Genomic DNA, 22,481 nt, shown 5'->3' with positions numbered 1-22,481 from the left:
ACTCCTTACAAGTGTCTTGAAGGTACTGCATATCCTGGCCACTGTCTAGTCTTCAGTCTTACTTGTTGCTATTTCTGTTTATTCTCTTCTCACTTCCTAAGGTGATTTTCATTGTATTTCTTAAACACATGCTGGCTCTGTTCCTTGCATCTGCACATGCTTTCCCCTCTGTCTTGAATCTCTGTCCCATCTCATTGCCTGGCTGGTTCCACTAATCTTCTGGTCTTGAATTGGAGGTCACTTGCTTTGAGAAGGCATCCTAACTCACAGTTCTGGGTTTGGTGCCCCACTCTGTGCATCCTTTTTACCAGATAGTTCCTTTCTGGTAGAATTATCATGCAGTGATAACTACCTGTATGTGTTTTTTTTTGTTTTTTGGGTTTTTTTTGTACTTTTTGTTAGACTCTAGAGAATAGGTAATCGTCTTATCATGGGCCTCATAATGTGTGTAGCAATTATCACTTTTAATGGCACATAGATGGACTTTAATAAATATTAACTAGATGACTAGATGGATATTCTTCATAAGGAGAAATAGTATAGTAAAAATGTATTTTGGAACTGTACTATATGGTTTAAATTTTCTGGTAATTTATAAAATTTCAGCTACTTATTTTATAGGAATTCTATATATTTGTCAGTACTAAGTGATATCTATTCTTTTTTCCCTAACATACTGTGTATCTTTATTTTCAATTTGTTAATTCTAACTTCTTGCAAATTATATTTTCATAATATATAGTATATTAACAAAAAAAGCTAGTTGAGTAAATATCTTTCCTCATTTGCCTGCTTCTCAGTTGAAGGCAAGAAAATGAAATACATACTTTATTCCTTTTGCTCTTCCTTCCTCCTTCCTTTCTTACATTCTGTACATTCTCCTATTCATTTTCCTTTTTCTTTAATAAATTAAAATCTTCGAATGAACTTTAAGAAAATATGGTAGGCTGGTCTACCTCCAGTGATTCTGATTTAATTAAATTGGGCATAAGGAACTTGAAAAGCTCCCCTGTGATTCTACTATACAGCAAAGTTTGTGAATCACTGGGTTAGATCATCTCTAATGTCCCTTTCAATTCTAAAAAACTCTCGATGTTGTTATTTTAAGGGACTCTCCAGAGTGTTTTAAAATACAAAATATGCCAAAAGATTTTCTGTCAAAATGTAGAGCCCAAAATATTTTTGTCTTTTCATGCAGTTAGCCTTGATTGAAGCTGTGTGTTAAAGGATATAAAATTCAAATAGTCAACACTCAATAATTATTGCTGATTTTCTTCTAATTCTCTTTAAGTACTCCTTGCATTTAAAAAGTTATCTGAAGAAAAGTTATTTTAAAAAAAGTCCTCAAAAATGATGGCTAAACCACTGGTTAACAAAGGAGAGACACCCATTTTAAATGAGCATTAGTGTAGCTCTGAGTGAGTCTAAGAAGTTTCTTAGTTCATTCATTAGATTTGTGTCTTCCATGCCTGAATGTGGTCATTTGGGGGCCCTTTGAACACCAAAGTGTAGAACTGGATAATTGTTTACTACGAGCATGACCAATGATTTTCCAATAAAATGGCAGATCCTATCAGTGCAGATAAACTTATTAGCATTTTATCTTATTCCCTCCTCTCCTCTTAATTGTAGGATTATCTAAAATATCAAGTAGAATTTATTTTTAAAGCACATATGAAGCTAACAATAAAATCAAACCATTTTAACTTTTTTAAAATTGAAATTGACCACACTCATAAACTTTAATTTTTGAAAGAAATAAAAATTTATGCATCAAACTCATTAGAATGTACAACAAATGAAATTTCAATGTCAATACAAATGATCTCTCAAGAGATACCAAGTAAATTAAGAGGCCTATTGTTCATTCAAAAAGTGACATTTATTTTGTTCCGCACAATTTCACTAACAATAAGTCTTAAGAGTGCTGACATTTTTTCTTAGTTTTACCAGGTTGAGTATGCTGATTCTCATGAACTTTATCTCATTTTAACTAGAGTTATTGCTCATTTGTGTACAAGAATTGACTCATTTTGCCAACTACTGTGTTTATTGGTTGGTTCAAATTCTAACTTGTGAAGTTGAAGATGAAGTTTTAATTTTCTTTTAGTTTTTAAATGAAACGATAAGAGTATAGCTGCCAAGTTCAATGGGAGAGCAGCAAACTGAAAATGTGATTCTAATACACAGACCTGCATTGTCACAGTTGTGGGACATGAGTTTAAATGGTCTTTGTGTTTTACTTTTCTTCATATAATTGTGTATTGTAATATCCTTCACATTTAGTGTGTGGAGATATTGAAGAACTAAATAATACCTTGTGTTAGTGAAATAACATGTTTGGGTAATATGTTACCGCTTTTTTATTTTTTGTTTTATATCTGTATACAACGTTTTTTTGCAGAAATAGAGAGAGCAGGGATGAGGACACAAACATATTCTAGATGGGTTCTAGCCCTGCTGAAGGAACAGATAATGAAGAGGCGTACATTCATCCAAATACATTATTAATATATTTACATTACTATGTAAATACATGAATGTTAGCAGTAATATGTAAATATATTAATATGTAAAAAAGATATCATTGCTAACTACATAAACACATTAACATGTAAATACAGTATATTTTCAGTAGATGTTTAACACATATTGAGAATAAATTTAGTAGAAATTCCCTTGATTATCAGGACAGAGAATCAAACGTGGGACTTTGAATGATAAATTGGTTCACACTAAAATTGTGTTGACAACGAAAACATTTAGTGACATTTTGTTACTGTTTTCCAGATGCACTAGCCTTCCCACTTCTTGAATTCATCACTCTCCTGCCTAGTGACACACTGCTGTACCTTCTGGCTAGAAGTCTCTTCCTCAGGTTTTAACGTGACTGCCTCATGTTCATCCTTCAGCTTTCAGCTCGTGGCTCCTCCTCAGAGAAGTCTTCCGTGACTATCTATTTTAAATAACCAGTTTTATTTCCTACCTTTCTCATCATCATATTTTTCTCCTCCTCCCCCACTTCCCCAAAGCTTTTTTTTTACAATGAGCAATACCTTGCTTATTAATTTGTCAGTTTTTCATTATGCACTCCTCCACTGTAATATGAATTCTAATAGTGCAAGAATATGTGTCTTAGTTTAGGCTGTATTCCTGGTGTTTAATGCGCTGCCTGGAGTATCAATGTGTGATGAATCCACTAGTGATTCTCTGATCTGTGAACTGGACACAGGCACTAACATATAAAAAAACTGAACACATAAACCATTGAGAGTTTAAATGTCAATGAGGGAAATTAACTATCCTGTCCATTTGATTCCCAGAGTAGTATCAACATAGAATTTTCTCCTCTACCTGGCATTAGAAGTTGCATAGCTGTATACTAAGCTCACAGAAAAAAATATGACCACAAGCCTAAAGGTACAGACGTACAGATTTTAGATTTTTAGATGTTTTTTATGCATTGTCTTCAGCAATGCTACACAGTATTTTATACATGCCTACACACTTTGCTATCTAGGTTAAAAGGTCATGGATTGCAAATTGATAATGTATCGAAATAAGACCCTGAATCACCTTGAATAGGAGGTGACTGGCAACAAGTGGTGTGTCTGAGGGGAGAAGGAAGTGAACACTGAACACAGACAAGATGATCCCAGTCTGAGCAGAACTGGAAAGAGTATGTGTAGCTGAGAGGGGGTGGGGAGGAGAGCAGGCAAACAGGAAGTTAAATTTAGCCGGCAATGATTTTTTGCCCCTGGGAAAAATAATTGCTTTATTCTATTGCCAAAAGGCAAATCGGCATCAGCTTAATTTGCCTGAGTCTGCCGTAAACTGCAGATGGAATCATAAAACATAGTTAGATTCAAATTAAACACATCTGTCCTAATCTAAAGCAGGTGAGGCCAGCCAGCCAAGAAGCATCAAGGTATAACACTACACACAATTTATAATTTATAATATGCAGAGGCATATTTTAGGAGCCTGCTGACAGTGGAATAAAGGATCATGAAATCGTGTACTGTCCTATTTTTCTTTATTGAGCCTGCCTTGTACTGGTTGCCATCTTAGTTTTAAAAGAATACCAACATATCTACTTGGAAACAAACAGGCGAAAAACACTGATTCGAAGTCCAGGAGTCTGTTGTATTTTATCAGTATTGTTACCTGAACTGATGCTTTCTCAGATTAATTGAAATGACAGGGAATTAGAAGTCTCTACAGTGCATTTATTTGTACTTGAGATTCCAGCCTGAGAGCGTTTGTTTCTACTTAAGTTATCAGCCTTCATCTGTAACCTAATGGGTGGGTAGAGAAAATAATGGGTATGTAACAGGACAATTTTGAGAGTGAAAGGGAATTGTGGCACCCATGGAGGTGAGTGGTTCAAATCTCCCTATAAGAAGGAACGAGCTGCAAGGAGTACAGTTAGCCTCCAGCACGCTTCTGCAGCTTTAGAGCCTCATCGTACCTGGGCTACCTTCAGCCAGTGATCGAATACAGAAAAGACACTAGTGCCTGGCCATTTCTGCATTTGGAGGATTCCTTTAAAGAGTAATCTTTGCTTGGAGCTCCTTGATGGATTGGCTAAGACTTTGTAAAGTCTGCATTACACACTGAAGCTCACCTGCTCAATTTTCCTTCTACCACTCCTACCCCATTTCTTTTCACAAATGTCAGATGTGCATCAAAAGGTGAAGGTTTTTCCTGCCCATTAGTGCTTCCTTCTCAATTTATCTTTCACAGGAACTACTTTTCAATACACTTCTTACTCTCTCTCTTTTTTTTATTGTCATAAACTTCTTACATTCTTACCTTTGTTTTAGCATTTACTTCATGGAGAAGCCATCTGACACAGGGATGTTATCACTAATTAGGTACGGGGAAACATATTTCAAACATAGCCTATAATAATACTAATTATGTTTGTTATAGACTTTTGTTGTCTACCCTCCTCTGTATCTGAGGCCAAAACTTTGTTTTCTGTTGATACTGTTCATCTAAAAGAGGTACATGTTGGGGCCTCTGTTGTAATCTCAGGCAGATCTCAACATAACTAAACTCCAAGTGAATAAATTCTTTGTACTGGAATGGAAAAGGCCTAGCACTGATTTCCTTCTTTTCCTCTTTGAAGAATCTTCCCTTTTTTCCCTCATTTGTTTGTTCATACGCCCAAGGATCTCTCCTCTTCTTTCCTGTCTGCTCCTCTCTCCTCCCCTCTCTTCTTCATCTCTGCCTCCCTTTGAAGATTCTCACTGAAATATAGTTTCCATGTTGTAGCAAAACCTCTCCAATTTTATATCTGCTTATTCAATAGCTTTATGGGATATTTTCATTTTGGATACTCCACAAACTTCTCAAACACCATCATTCCTTTACAACTAAACCCATTATATTTTCTTATGAAAGATGGCCACTCAATCATCCCGGCAGGAGCTCTAGAAATCAAACCAGATTTTTTGCTCTCCCTCAACCCACACATTAATTTGGTCACAATGTCATCTTAATTCTACCTTGCACATTTTGGTCAAATCTATTAACTCTTTTCTACCTTTCAAAAAGACAGTAAATATCAATAGTGGGGATAAAATGTAAGATGAGTTTTCACAAGTATATAATCTATTAGAAATAAGTAGACATTAGCAAAAGAAGAACAAAAAGTATAAGGACAAGAGAAAAAAACAGGTCAGCCAAATAAGAGCTGGTATCTACAAGTTAGAATTAGAGGTTAACAGATTATCTTGTCTCATTTTGACCACAAGAAGCATCACATGACTGGCCTATACACCAGATAGAAAGCTGATCAGATTAAGTGTTATCACCTAGAAAGGGCAGTAACATACCAAGAAAGATTTCTCAAAACACCAAAACTCCCCATAATAATAGGACAATCAAAGAAACCAGACATTCTGGCCTCTTGTGTCCCTGGGTATATCTGGACTGCAAGCTCACATCAGTTAATAAACCATACAGGAACTTGGCTGTAGGAGTGAGAGGTTCCTGATTTTGGATAAGTATATAAACATAGCCTGTATACTTGAGAACCTGTAGGATTCTGTCCATGCCTTTCCTTTCTCCTGTAAACATTGCTTCTGTCAGTATAAATAAAGCAACAGAAACAGCTACATGTATCTTGATCTGGTGATATCACTGCAACGACCAATCCTGGTCTGGGGACTGTAGATTTCTCTATTTGTAGACTGAAAATACACAGAATTATGACTGACATCTCATCGAGAATTTTAGGGACATTAATACTCATCTTCATGCAATGTACGTAGTGAGGAGATGACAGTGTACAAAGCTGTGCTGCTTAGCTCATACCAAAGGTGGAGAGGCATAATCTCACTTTTAAACTGGTGAGTGAGTCTTCTAAAAAATGTCAATAATAATGCTTTTGTTACTAGATTAATCATCTGGGGGAAGAGGTGGTAGTGATTTGGGGGAATTCTCATTTCCTGTTTCATTACCTAGTATTTATTAACTGGATTGGGATTAAATGGTGCCTCCATTGTTTTCTCTGTCTATAGCTACTTCTAAGGAAAGTTAAGAAGAGTTCTTTTTTTGCTGAGACTACATTGAAGATTAATGTTTACTCCTTTTTCCCTCAGCCTTGATTCCTTCATTTGATCCAGCACAATATTGCCTGAGTCATCATTCCAAAACACAGATGTGACCACATACTTGCATAAAGTTCTCTTATGATTTTCCAAAGCTTAAAGATAAATTTTTAGCTCTGCATATGAAACCTTTATTTATATGACCATCTACCTTTCTGAGCTTATTCCTCTCTATTACTAATACACATCTGTGCTCTAATTATAGTGGCCTACTTGAAGTTCCTTAAATGAGCCATGGTCTTTTCCCTTCATGTATATTATTCTCTTTGCCTGGAATGTTGAGCATGTACATCACCTGACAGCACTGAATCCTTTTAGAAGTCTCCATTGACCCTACAATTTGGATAATGTACACTAATCACAGTTTGTATCACTATGTGCTATAATTGTTACTGCTTTTTTATCTCCTAAAGTAGACTCTGTACTTCATGATAAAGACTGTTTTTAGTTCTGTATGTCCTAAGGACCTACCTAAGTGCCTACCACAAAATAGGAATTCAAGGATAGATAGACAAATGGATGGATAAAAGGAGGGATATCCAAGTGGCTAGTTAGCTAGATATATAAAGAGATAGACAGAAAATGTATTGAAGTATCTTTATTAGTCATCAACCTCCTCATTCAAATGCTCTCCATAGAATGCTGCCATGATAATCTTCTTAAACTACAGATGTGACCATGTCAAAACTTTAAAATACATGTTAAAAACATTTATTGGCTCTTCATATTATAAATTACAATGTTACTTTTTAATTTTCCTTTTTCTGACATATTTATACTTTCTCAGCCATTCCCAACCAAATACTCCATGGTCTGGTCATACTAAATTGTGTAGTATTCTCAAAACATATTCATTTGCTCATTCATTTATTCGCTTATTCTATGATTCTCTTTTCTAATATCAGTTCCAGTTCTAATATAGTATTTTCATTTGTAATATATGTAGTATAACTAATGATTCGCTTTATTAATTTGACAAAAATTTTAACCTCCATTTTCATTTTTCTAAAATATTAAAGTAGTATAAAAAGAGATTAAATAATTCATGGGAAAGCTCCTATAAGGTAATAAAATTCTTAAGAAATACAAACTAATAGGGAGTTGGGGCCCAGATGCTTTCCTAATTTTTGAAAAGTCTCATTCTCTTAATCTAGGAGGTAGCACATTCACCTATAAAGCTGCCTTAAAAACTATATGGGATTTTCTAAATCTGATTTACATCCTTTACGTGCAGTAAAGCTACACCCATGACTCTGTCTGAAACCTGCTTTTCACTCAAGACTTAATCAATGCTACTTTGGGTATGTCAGGCTACTGAGGGATAATATCCTTAAGATTTTTAGAAACCCTTTTATTTAGCTGAGAGAGTCTTTCAGGCTACACCTGAATTATTTGAAGTGTTTTAGCAAAGGTTCTTATAGCCACATCCTTGATTTGATATTTATGGTGGGGCCGTGTCTTTCTGACAAAGCTCTAGATTTGATCTTTCACTGGTTTGAGAGGCTGGAGTTTAGAAATAGTTTTATTTTTTATCACAAGTCCTAGTCCCTCTATAGTCCTTTTCTTTACTTTCAGACTCATTGGTTCTCTATTTAACTCATCGCTTTCTTGTAGTACCTTATCGAATGCAGCTATTAAGAGCCAGCTGACACTTTAACATTCTGCCCGGAATTCTCATTACTCATATTAATTCATTAGGTACAGTTTCTATCATCAAAGTTTTTACAGATAAAAGCTTTACTAACAGTTACTCTCTCTCTTTACATAACATTGATAGCCATTTTTTCTAGCCTCCTGTAGCCATTCTCTCAGTGCCTTTTTAGATTCTATCTGCTACTCAGTGCCAAAACTGGGGTCACAAATATTAGGTCTTTGTTATGACACAACTTATTTCTCAGTAGTAGTTTCTCTCTCATCCTTCCACGTTTCTCTCACTTCTCTTAAGCAAGCTAGTATGAAATTATTCTCATGACTTGACAGGGTTCCAAGAGAAAGAATAAGAATAGTCAAGTGCTTTTTCAAACCTCCCCTGGCTTCAAGTCTGCTAATATTTTTTTGGCCACATTGAGAAGCCCAGATTTTTAGGGATCTAGAAATAAATCCCACCCCTTAGTGAGAAGAGTTGAACTGCAAAGTTATAGAGTAAAGCATGTGGATATAGAACGGTTATTTATTGGAGTAATTAATAAGCCAGTCTACCACAGATATTTCAGTTAATCTTTAACAAATTAGAGAGTATTTCATTTACATGTAATGAAGAAACCTCAAACTAATTTAATAGATTTTGGTATGCAATTCAGCATATATTGTTTGAATTATAAAATTTAGTTTTTACCACATTACATACCATCTCTCTTAAAAGCACATGGTTTGAAATGGGTCTTGCATAACTTATCTGTAAATCAAAATAATCTGGTGACTTTACTAAAGAAGATGAGTGGGATATATGAAGTATTACTTTTCAGTGCCTAAGACAAAAAAAAAAAAGTCAATATCTATCTCTTTATTCCTCAGGTGGTATTTGTGATCCCAATCCATGTGAAAATGGAGGTATCTGTTTGTCGGGATTGTCTGAGGATTCCTTTTCCTGTGAGTGTCCAGACGGCTTCACAGGTCCCAACTGTTCTAGTGTTGTGGAGGTTGGTAAGTGCAAGATTTAAGCATTTCAATAGTAATCCTCTTTGTTTTCATGAGTGACTGACAAGTTTGGCGGCGGAGTATTATGGATATTCTTTCTGTATAAGATTGCTATCCATTGCTAATTAGTTTATTCTCAATTTTATCATTTCTATATTATATTTAAATTATATTTTTATTTGTGGTGTTCTCAATAAATAATTCAAAAACATGTTTTAGTGATTAACAATGTAAAGTCACTACAAGTACTACTAGTATATAATAAATTTCTTATCTCTCTAATATTAATATACATTTAAATTTTTATTTTCACTGGAAAACAATTCCTAAGTCAACTTATTCAAATTAGTCACTCTAAATAAAATAGGACTTATTCTAGTGACTGATAATATTCATCAGTACCCTGTAGCTGTACTAATCATTACTTTTCTAAGACTATAAGTACATTAAAGAAGATAATATTCCAGTTGCATTGTTCTTCAAAGTCATCTCAAAAATTTTGCTTGGTAAATACTGATTAGTCATTGACCACACTTCAAACTATATTTTCTTTAATCTTTGAAGTACTTCATTGGCATGTATAGTTATGGATTCAGGGTAACTTCCATAATTTCCAAATAGTTCCCCATTAATAAAATAGCTGTACTTTAAATAATTAAGCACTATGTAAACTTGTAGAGAGATTTTCTCTCTGATTAAAGGTAATACCATGATTAAGATTGAAGAGATTTCTACATTTTTTCACATCAGTACGAAGAAGAGTAAGAAGTGGACTATATCTGTTCTAAACTAAACATCTTTTTGATTAAAGTTCTGCCAACTAGCAAAAGCCTTGGAAAACTTGAGATGTCTATGACTTTTGAAAAACAACTTTGAAGAAGTAATAGTGTCCATAGCAAGTACCTTTATGCATGGTAGGAACCAAATAACTATTGATTGAATGAATGAAAAAAATAAATAAAACTTTTAACTTCCATTTTTGGCCTCTAGCTATTAGACTTTAGTGTACTTTGTTTTTTAAATGTCTTTTTCTTATATTTTCATATTACATTAGTATGAATGTATTATATCTGAAAAAGTTAATTATGTTATTGCTTAAAGGTACCTTGTTCATTTAATTCATTTCAAAGTTGTCTTTTAAGGCTTTTATTAACTCACTGCTATTTTAGGGGATTTGATACAGTGCCATAGATATGAAACTATAACTTGTAACCACTTTGACCCAGTCTCTAGATATGTACAGTGCGTTTCAGAATTTTATGTGAGAATCATCATATCCTTAAGAAAGTCTATATCTCTGGAGAAAATTACAGTCATGAATGTTTCTAACAAGACTGTATGAATAGAATAAAACTTTAGTGTTATATTTTAAGCACACTAACCCCAAATTGGCAGAACCTTAGATTTGTAGTATATAATGTTTTTGTTGCTACTTTGTAAAAGCCAAATCTATAATTGAAGAGGCAAATGTATTTAAATAATTATAAAACTAGTATCTTCATAGAATTTTAAAATAAATACTTGAATACTTCAGGCTATATTTTTAAACAATTCCATAGTCAAAATTTTATCAGAAAAATGATTCCATTAGCAGCAACACTTTACAAACTAAACACACGGCAATATTCTATGTATTTATATGAGACTTTGGGGAATCAAATACCTAAGGAATTTTTACTCAGATTTATTGTTATATATTATTAAAATACTTCTTATATTCAGATATGGGTGGTTATATATAACATTATCTTAAGCTATGTGTTTTCATGATATATTTTGAGCAACTTCATTTTCCATGAGGAATATTTAGGAAATATGTTCAGTTTACATTTGCTTTACCATTTAGAATAGCATATTTGTTATGCCAATTCTGATTTATTGTATTGGTTTTATAAGATTAAAATAATAAAAAAACAAATGCCCTAACAGTTTAAAATGTCCATCATTTCTTAAATACAATTTTTCTATATTATAAAATAATTTTTTTTTAAGGATGAAAAAAATCAGTGGAAAATCAAATATGGTTTTAGGCTAACTAGCTCTTTAGGAGAGACATATTATCTTATTTGCCATTCTACTATCTCTTTCTCAGCTCCATATTTTTTTGCATATAATAAGGGAATACTGAGTATTTATTGAATAAAAACAGTAGCGGTGCCTTTAATATCTAACTACTTTAGGATTTTTTATTTTCTTTTTTTGCATCTTTAAAACTAATAATTGGGACATAGTAAGCAAAACACATTAGATCGTTAAAGACAATCCTGCTTTTTAGTTTTAAAAATCTACTACTTTACTGGGACTTTTTTGATGCTGTTTTTCTGCTGTTAGGTAGTACATGTTATGAAAGCACAGAGCATACTAGAATTTTGTAAAAACAAAACCCCACAAGCTGTAGGTATTTTAATGTAATATCTTAAAAGACAAAAGTTTGATTTTTGTCTTTTTTGTCAACATTACTGTGGTTTTACTTCCACATGGCCTCCCCAAAGATAGAGATGTGCCTGTTTTCTTGTAACCTTTTGAACCATATGAATTTGGAGATTATACGAAGTTGTAAGTATCCTCATGTTTAATTTCCAAAGGAAAGAAAATAATCTTGTCAGTATTTGCTTAGAATAAGTTGTTTTGATCCCAATTAAAAATTACTTCTGCTCTGTTTATTCTACAATTAAACATGTACTCTTTTTATTGCAGTACATCTGGAAAGGAGAATTTCAAATCATTCTATTCTTAGAGATAAAAATTACTTCTTGATTTTACCTCAAACCTCATTACTTTGTAGTAGCCTTGTTTTTAACTTCTTGATGCTACTTTTTTCAAAAGAGATTTTCATCCAGTTTTGTACTATTATTCTTTTCTTTCAAAGCATCCAATGTCCAATAAGCAGAAAACACTTTACCACATTTGCAATCAATCCTTACATCACTTACATTCCTCTATTATGTGTGGAAGTTTGGAGATAATGACTTGCTCAGATTCGTGAACTTCATTTGCGTTTGACTTAATTCTTGTTTTTCTTTGACTTAATTCTTGATCTGTCTGTATACTTCAATATCATTGTTTTTCTTTGACTTAATTCTTGATCTGTCTGTATACTTCAATATCTGTTTCTTTCTCTCTCTCTCCCTCAGTGTCTCCTTCTCTGTCTCTCCCATACACATTCTCTTTATACAGACATATCTCCACACTCAATGTTCTCAGACTCTTAGTGTTATTAAGACTGATTTCTGATATCTACACAAGGCAATAAGAAAACATCTCTCTGAAGAAAGAAAAGAAAAAAAAAAAGCACTTCACATCTTCAGTTTTGACGACATCAGCCAGATTAACCAGGGTTTGCAAAGATATGCATTGGACACTGCCTCCTTCTCCCGGGGAATTGTAGAAAGATCACCATGTGGATAATCCCCAAACTACTTTCTAATTACCTCCTCACATTCCTGAATGACACTGTGTACTTCAGAGACAAATGTTGATATATTTCACAAAGAAATTTCTATTACTAGTGAATACTCTAGAGTGCATATATGAAAATTTTGGCAATTATTAAACTGTCCAGGTTTCATGGCATAATTCTCCTCCATATGCTATCAGAATAATCCAGTAAACTAATAATAAATATAAACTTTAACAACTCAAATACACAGTATATTAATGCAACCAAAGAGAACAAAATAAGCGATTGACTTTTTTAAATAATAAAATCTTAGTTTTCATTGATTCTTAAATGTTTATTGAATACTTACTAATAGTTACATAAATAATGGGATGCAATGATAAACAGATTTACAGAAATTACTGTCCAGTTAGGAAAACAGATAGATAGATAATAGATATAGATAGATAGATGATAGATAGATAGATAGGTAGATAGATAGATAGATGATAGATAGATATGATAGATGTTCTGATAGAAGTATATGGAGCCATAAGACTATAGCACAGGTTTTCTATCTTAAGCTAGGTGACAGGAAATGCATGCCTATTTGAAAAAAATATCTTGAAATAATTCTAAAAGATAATTTCAATCTAGCAGACAGAAATACAAAAGTATTCAAGAATAGGAAATAATTTTAGAAAAGCCAGGAGATAAGAAAAGTCATAATTTCATGAGCTGAAAAGAATTCAGTGTGGCTAGAGCTTAAAAGAGATGTGGTGGCCAGCAATGAGTCTAGAGATGGTGATGGTGGCAGATTCTGCAGTCTTGCATAATATTTTAAGGAATTTGGATTTTATACTAAGAGCAGTGAAGAGGATCCATACTTTTAGAAGATCACTATCTTTGGAGTATGGAAAACAAATTAGAAGAGATTAAGGCAAGGAGACAATCTTAAGGCTACCGTGGAAGACAAGGTCAGACAAGATGATATTGACCTTGGTCACTGTAGTAACAAAGGGAATGGAAAGGAGAGAATCAATGAGTATTTAAAGGATACAGTAAATTAGTAGTGACTTGCAGGGTTATTGATAAAAGGAGTCTGGAGAAAATGAAAATTAAAAAAGATCCATCCTCAGTTTCTGACCTGAGCAACCGGGTGCCATTTACTGAGATAGTGCAAATTGAGGATACGTGGGATGAGGAGGCAGAAATTGAGTTAAGTATTTCAAATATGGAATTTGAAGCATTTTCTAGATATTATTTAAGAATTCAGACATAGATTTCTAAGTCTTAATTGTATGGATAGTATTGACACTCAGGGAATGTATGGATCTTCCTGGAAGCAAAAAAAAACCCTGAAAAAATGAGATGACAAAGAAATAGAAACTGATAAATGGTTCATCAATAATTAAGCAGTAGGTAGAGAAAGGTGAATCTTTAGAGGATCTGAGAAGGAGCGGTCAGGGAGATAGAAGAGAAGCCAGGAGGGAACATTTTAGATCTTTCTTCCCAGAAATTGTCACCAGTCTTGGCTCAAATAAACTCTTACGAGGAAAAAAAAAGAGAGAAATCAAAAAAGCGTAGCATTACAAAAGTTAAGGGTAAACAGTGTTTTAAATCAGCAGTGTCAAATACTGTAGAGAAGTTGACTAAGATAAACATTTGCACTGACTACATGTGCCTTTTGGATGATCTTGTCAAGGTCAGTTTTGTTGGAGTTGTGGAGAAAGAGTTAGGTAGTGGTACATGAAAGAATTAAAGGAAGGTTTTAAAAAGTGATTAGGAACACAGGGGAACTGTCTCAACATGATAAAGAATATCTACAAAAAATCTATAGCTAAAATCTTACTTAATGGTGAGAAACTCAAAGCTTTCCTACTTGGATCAGAAGTGAGACAAGGATGCTCCCTCTTACTACTCCTTTTCAACATTGTACTGGAAATGCTAACTAATGCAATAAGACAAGGAAAGGAAATAAAATGTTTACAGATTAGAAAGGAAGAAATAAAACAGTCTGTTCACAGATGACATGATCATCTGTGCAGAAAGAAATCCTAAATAATCAACCAAAAAACTCTTGGAACTAATAAACAATTTTGTCAAGGTTGTAGGCTGTAAGATTAATATTCAAAAGTTAATAATTTCCCTATATATCCATAATGAACAAGTGGAATTTGAAATTAAAAACACTATAAGCAGAACACAGAGGATTTTAGGGCAGTGAAAATATTCTGTATGATATTATAATGATAGATACATGTCATTATACATTGTCCAGACCCATTTAACGTAGACTACCAGGAGTGAACTCTAATGTAAACTATGGGCTTTAAATAATTATTATGTGTCAATGTGGGTTTATCAATTGTAAGAAATGTACTACTCGGAGGAGTGTTGATAGGGTAAACTATACATGTGTGGGATCAGAGACTCTATAGGAAGTTCCCTCTTTTGCTGTTGTTGTGGTTAAGAACTCAGCCACACTGAATTCAAATCTTGGCCCTTCTGTTTACTGTCTCTATTACTATGGGCAAGTTGCTCAACCTCTCGAGGCCTTATCCTTTTACAAAATCAGGGCTTCTTCAAAGGGGTTTTGTTCAAATTAAATAAATTAACATATGTAGGGCTCCTAAAACTGCATCTGGCAATATAAGAGCTATATAGGATTTATAAAATAATTAAATATAAATAAACCTTGTAGACAATTCAAAGGCTACATGCAAAAAAATCAAGCTTCTAAGTCCCTGAATATTCTTTTATCTTTTCAATTGTTAATAACATTACTGAAATGTCTAATAAATACTGATCTGTTATTTTTATATCAGGATATTTATCTGTTTATGCTTGAATATGCAAACTGGGGACAATTTAGCTGTGAGCTTTTAATTTTTCAAAAATTTCTCTCCTTCAGCATGTAACTTAACAAATCTCACTTGGTATGGAGAAAAGAGAATGCTGTGTTTTATTATTTGAAAATTATGAATAATGTAAGTAATGTTTGCATAATTAGGAATTGGCCTTTCATGAATATAGCTTTCCTTAATGCTTATAGCAGATAACTTAGATTTGATTTTTCATTATGATTGCAAAATGGGACTCTTGTAAAGGCATAATAAATACCAAGTTAGAATTTATGACAACATATTAATAATAGGTTCTCAGATGGAATAGATCAGCAATAAACTCTCTATGGCTTTGCATAAAGGAAGAATCACAGAGTTCATAAGGACACTAGGATCTTCCACTTAATGAATTGAGCATCTCTGGAAAGCTATTTCTGATCCCCAGAGGCTAATCTCTATGAGCCCAAAATAAAAGGCCTACCCTTGAGATACTTACATTTGGGAAAGGACTGTAAAACACACACACATCAACAGCCATTACACAAAGCAAAAAAACAATCATCATAAGAGGAGAACCAAGTGCTTATAGGTATCAAGATGAGGAAAAGTCACTTCTAGTCCTAAGGTTCAGATCTGATGACTGAGATGGCTTTTGAGATTCTCTGGGATGGAAGTGTAGTTCACCAATAAAGTTATTAGATGGGAACATTTTAAGCAAAATATAGGATGATAAGAAGCACAAAGATGAGAAATTTGGGAACCTTCTGGAAGAATTAGCATTAGTGGTTGCCCAGATTATTTGGTGTTTATAAGGATGTTTGGGAGCCAGAGCAGGAAGGTGGTTTGAACCTAAATTGTATAGGGCCTCTAGTCATCCTCTTGAACTTTTCCCATAATATAATTTTCAATATTATTAAAATTTTGTCAAGAACATGATTTTTTAACCTTTTTTTGGTAATACTTTATTGAAGCATACAAACATTATAAAAATAAAACCATACATAACTCTTGACTAAACAATAGTTGTAATTTTTGAGTACTACCTCAGGCTTTTCTTTTGAGGATTAAATTATATGATTTTTTTTTTCTTTTACATTTATTCTGCCTCCAAGATAAATCTCTTTTTTTAAATCATTAATTATTGTGATTGTCTGATAAGATTTTGTCTAATAAGTTGTTATTTTGGATAAGGTTGAGTGTGGCTTATTGAGTGAAATTACTGCTAGTTTCTAACCTAGAATTTTTTAAAAAAATTAATTGCTGGAAGAAACAACTATAAGATTTAAAGAGAGTTTCCAGGAAACCCCTCTATGGCTAGAAATGTCAGTTAACATGTAGAAAATACCATGAGAACACACAAAATATTTATATTCACCTGAATGGCAGCTAGTCCTGGACACTGAGGAAACTATTTCAATAAAGACAAATATTTGTTTTTTCTGCCTGTGGACTTAATCAACTTTAAATGAAATATATAAAACTATATTCTTTGCTAGAGAGAAAATGAAAGATTGGAAGAATGCCTTTAAGGCTTTGCTTCGTTTCAAAATTTTGCAATATTTTCTATTTAACATTGCTTGCAAGCCAGTCATATTCTCCCTTGACCCCTCATCCCAAGCATGATCTCATCATCCCATGACCCCCTCCTTTTTTCCTGCCCAATCTTACCCTGAGACAGGAAGGAAGTAAGATTTAGTCATCCCCAGAGTCCTTGGAATTGGTCTATAAGGTGGGGCTGGAGGAAGGAGGAAAAGAAAATTAATTATTTATTATTTAGTAACTAATACATGTTGGATCATTAGTTGTGATATAGCATCTTAAAGAAAGCAGGTAATAACACTGTTGTATTTTATGCTAGTTAGAGCTTATCTGGAGATCTAACTTATATTGTTATAAGATCTCATTCTTGTATTAAAAGACCTTGACAAATTTTAATTTATCAAGAGGAGGCAAATAAAAATGACGACCAGTGTGTATGGCGTGATATATGAAATTAAGTGAAGATATTTATCTCAGTTGTGAAGAGAATTATGAAAGATATGATAGCTGTCTTCAAATATTTAAATAGCTGGTATGTCAAAGAAAGAGACACATTATTTCATTGTTTTCAAGCTGCTAGCTCTAAGAGACTGCTCTGACTTGTTTCTCTGTGAGGTTATAAATTCCCTGCCACAAGAGGTTTTGCAGCACTATTTAGATTTTGGTTGGCAGATTGGACTAAGTGACCTTAGGTTTGGATTTAACATTTTGTTTTTCAAAGTTGCTTATATCCTGTGTTCTGAACAGGCTGTTTCTTAAACCATTCCTTGACAGTTTGGAAGAGTTGAAGTTAATAGTGTGCATTCACAACTTCAAAATAATCCGAAAAAAAGAAGACTGGGGCTTGAGCCCTTCCTGAATAGCCCTGAACCTTCAGTCAATTTCATTGCCTTAAAGTTAGACCTGTCCACTTTTCTTTTTTTATTTTATTCGTTGAGTTCTTTAAAGACATTTCAATTAAGGAAAAATTTAGCCCAGGGAGACAAGTTTTGCAGATAGGGAAATTACATTGTCAATGTCATTTGATTAACACCTGAATGTGGATACACTGACCTTTTTCTTTTAAAGAAGGTTTTAATGATTCTGAAAAGAAAGCATTTAATTTTAGCTTCTGTTTTAACAGATTGGAAAAAAGTCCTCTATAGCAGTCATTAACTCATTGCTGAATAAGTCAGTGGTACATTAGATTAGTTCATGTAGGAAGCAGAGGCTGTGCTTTACTTCTTATAGTCAGTGTCCTTGGGATGAGTTCAAACTACATGAAAAAAAAATAGTAATTTCCTTTGACTAAAGAGAAACAGATCCACTGGAGATATTGCAGCTCTCTTCAAGTTAGACTAGCCCACTGGTTTTTTCCTTTCATCTTTTGAGTTTCGAAAGACATTTTAATTAAGCCAAACATGTGGATCTATATTTTGGGAACCCATGATTTCAAAACCATCATAAAATTTCTGAATTTCTCTTTGGAATATAAGCAGTGAAAAAGGAATGATATTTTACCGAAAGGCTTCATAAATTTCAAAAATGGTAAAATGTCATGTTTGGAATAACTGTTACATATTAAATACTTGCTGCTGTACATACACATACACATGCATTAGATGCCAAGATTTTGTCATAAAGTACATTTCTGTCTCCAATTAGTCATCATTTCTTTTCTAAAAACATTAAATTTTGGCATTGTTGATATGCCAGAAGTTGCATAATATTCAGTGTTCAATCCTAAACATCTCTGGTAGGGTAGAGGGTGATGGGCAAGGAAATCTAATTTAAGGCTGCATCTGCACAAACAGAGCTCAGTCATTTTATTGTCTCTGTGTCTTGTGCTATGGGGACATGGGACACTGGAAGTTTAACTTGATCTGCATCAGTGGCAACTATTTCCAGAGAGTAACTTTCAAGGAAGAAGACACAAATATAAATTGTCCAATATATTTAAGGAGCATATTACTAAAGATAGGCTGATGGCATAGAAAAGAGGATCACTAAAGCCTCATTTACAAAAAGTGAATATTTTATATTGTGTCTAGGATTATGGGCTCCCATTTATTTAATGAAATTAGTTGGTCATTTATTTTTGTTTCATGTTTCTACCACTATTCAGATGGTCCGATTATTCCTGAAATGTTATTTATAGGAGAGAAATCCCTAAATCCATCCAAATGTCACTCAATAGAGACAAATAAATTATGGTAAATCCATAAAATAAAAATTTAGTACTGTCCATATTCACTGATTATATTGGTGTAGAAAATATATGCAGTGGATTAATGTATTATATATGTTTTAATGTATTGTATATAATTCTCTTTTTTATTGTATTATAAATATTTAATTATTATATACTATATATGTATATGTAGTCTAATGTTTAAATAATTTTACTTCAAATTTAAGTTTGTGGTGAAGTTTTAGTTGGTAATTTACATGATTTAATAAATAAACTTTTCTAATGCAAACCTTAACACATTCTAACAATTTTTTTTCTGCCAACATTTAATCACAAGATCTCTTTTGACAATAACATTTTCTGTGGTTTACTTAAGAGGATGCTGTCACTGAGATTTGTGCCAATGTTGCTAATCTATACATTAGTTTTTAGTTTTCTGTTCTTTTGGTTTTAAAAGATCTGCTTTTTAGATTAGCTCATTTGTCCAGACTTATGAATTGAGGTTGATGGAAATGACCAAGGTTGATAGAAATGAACTGAGGTTGAAGTAAGTAATCTCCCACACTTAAATGAAGCAGAAATCCATTGAATATAAGCCTGTGGTGAAATAAAATAATATGGGTGCTATGATCATCTGAAATTCACATATAGTGAACAGGTAAACTGAGCTTCGTGGTTTTCCTACTCACATTAAACAACATTCTTGTTGCAGAATTATTCTCCCTTTCTTATAGTAAAATTTCAAAAAGATTATGAATTAATTTTATTGAAATTGATAAATCTGAGCAATCATTTATAGTAACTTCTAATATATTCTATCCCTCACAAGTTCCTTCTTTTTATTTTTCTATAAATTTTCCTAGGATACCTTATGTTTAATTGCCAATCCTCACTTTATGTGGTTCACAATAATGTGAAAAGGCAAATTTACATACTGGACTTTATTTTTCTCATCTGTAAAACTGGATAACTTTCCAAAAGTATTTACTCAGCACCAATTATATGCCCTCAAAAAAACAATAATAGATTTCGTCCCACTTGAGAACAAGACTAGAAAATATTTTTGCCATTTTCTTTAGAATCAACTTGAAATTATAGTTTAAAAGCCAATGAGAGTTGGAATGGGATAACTACATAAATCTAGAGACTGAAATAAATACTAAGGAATTGAAAGTAATGAGACTTGAATTCAGTCCATAAGGTTGGGATGAATTTGGATATGGAGGGAAGTGAATAAACAAAAGATTTGAGGACGATTAAATAGATACATGAAGTATTGAATTATAAGGCATCTGTAATGTCAGATCACCTAGCTTAACAATCTTTACTACATCCTTTATGTAGGAAGATGTGTCCCAGTCATGTCCCCAAAGTCTCTTTAATACTAGCTGGGATATGAATATAGGCTACTTGAGTCATATTATTTTCCAGCTCCCCAATACTTTGGCTTAGTTTTATAAACCATGAATTTTTTAACTCAGTAGCAAAATCAATGAAACCAAAGCCTTCATTCATTCTTTATTATTTTCCCCATTTGTACCGCTTTTAAAATGAGAAAATCACAGTTGCACTGCTAATTGTTGTTAACATGATTCACTGTATAAGTGGCTTGTAAAACTTATGTGAGCTATATCACTACTAAACATAGAAAATGCATTTTGTGGTTCTATTTTAATGAATCTATTTAATAAACTATCATTTGATGATTTTGAGTTAGTCTAAAATCACAGATTTATTTGTTTTTTTGAAATGATCAAATGGTCGTTAAAGCAGTTATTATCTTTTTAACTATTATTTTTCTCTCTCCTGCCCTAAGAAAGAAAATCTGTTTATATGATAACATAGTTATAAAAATTATTACATAAATAATTGCATATAGATTTGTGTAACTAAACATAGATGAAGATGTAGGCTTTCTTTTTATTAAATAATATAGTGTAATGAAGCAGCTGAATTTAATTGAAAATACAAGAGGACTGTATTAAATATCAATTCATATTTTTCTTTCTTTTAAGAAATATTTTTGAGCCCTACAATGTTATGGGCACTATTATAAAACCTGTACATATGATGGTGAGCAAAAAGGCACAGCCTGCCCTTATGAAAGTCCTAGTCTAATGGGGAAAAAATATTTATATACTAACTACATGCACACATAGTTATATTTTACGTATTGCATATTATTAACTGTACTTAAATAGATGCCATCTTCCAAATCTAGCACAGGAATCAAAATTCATGTAAAAGACTGATAGAACAGAAAATACTTTGTAATTCTCTGAACAAATTTTCTGTGCAAACACATAGTCTGTTGCTCCTTGCTGTGACCCAAACATTCTGCAGTTCTGAGAGTGTGGAATTAACCACATCATATGCTGTTTGGAGTCTTTGGCCAGGAGAGACTAATATTCCTCTTCATACTTTCACAGAGAAGAAGTTGGTAATAGCAACTTTTTAAGTCCTCAGGCATGGCCTCATTGGGCCATTAGTCAAGAACAAGCAAACAAATAATGAAACAAAGACCATATAAACCAAAAACTCCCTTTAAATACTTCTTTGTATATTTCCAGAGGCAACTCCACAACCTACTTACATGACTGAGTTCACAACTTTGAAATAATTTACTCTTCTTGCCTTCGTAATCTCTCTCTCTCTCCCTCTCTCTCTCTCTCTCTCTCTCTCTCTCTCTCTCTCTCTCTCACACACACACACACACACACACACACACACACACACACACAGTTTATAGCATTTAACATCGGGACAGGCATGAATAATAAATATCATCATTGTTATTTTTGCCTCACCACAGTTGGATGAAAATCTAAAATATTGTCAGAATATAAGACTACATATTTCTTGTTGTTCTGCTTATGGAAATAATGAATCACATAGATAACTGTACACTTACAAAGCATATTTGGTACATAATTAACTAGATTTATAATGTAGCAAACAAAATGATCCGGTCAATATGAATTGAATAACCCATATGTAAAATAGACATTAATGCTAAGAAATCTATTTTATATATTTCACAATGAACTTTTCCTATTTGATTGTGAGCCACACTGGGTATAGAACTATTTTGAATGAATGGAATTTCAAGTTATTAATGTTTACTTAAAACACCAAGGATAAGACTAATGAAAAAAGTTGTGTAAGAATTCTTGAGACCACATAAAGAGATTAGAGTCTTTCCCATGAAGAAGTATGTGTTTTTTAATATCATATGTATGTCAGGGTAATACACAGCCCATTGGGTATGAGTAGTAAATGTTCTCGCCTTT

At 33.0% G+C, this 22,481-nt stretch overlaps 1 protein-coding gene across 1 annotated transcript in view; it reads left to right on the top strand.

Moving 5' to 3' along the window:
• EDIL3 (EGF like repeats and discoidin domains 3) overlaps positions 1-22,481 on the top strand; it is a 371,930-nt gene that overhangs the window by 112,059 nt on the left and 237,390 nt on the right. Inside the window, exon 2 of the mRNA XM_006913200.1 lies at positions 9,135-9,263. Coding sequence (XP_006913262.1) covers positions 9,135-9,263 — 129 coding nt within the window. The remainder of the gene's footprint in view (positions 1-9,134; positions 9,264-22,481) is intronic.

The sequence above is a fragment of the Pteropus alecto genome, unplaced genomic scaffold (assembly GCF_000325575.1).
Source record: "Pteropus alecto unplaced genomic scaffold, ASM32557v1 scaffold20, whole genome shotgun sequence".
NCBI lineage: Eukaryota > Metazoa > Chordata > Mammalia > Chiroptera > Pteropodidae > Pteropus > Pteropus alecto.
The sequence above is the reverse complement of the archived record's forward strand: the minus strand, read 5'-3'. Positions and strand labels throughout refer to the sequence as shown.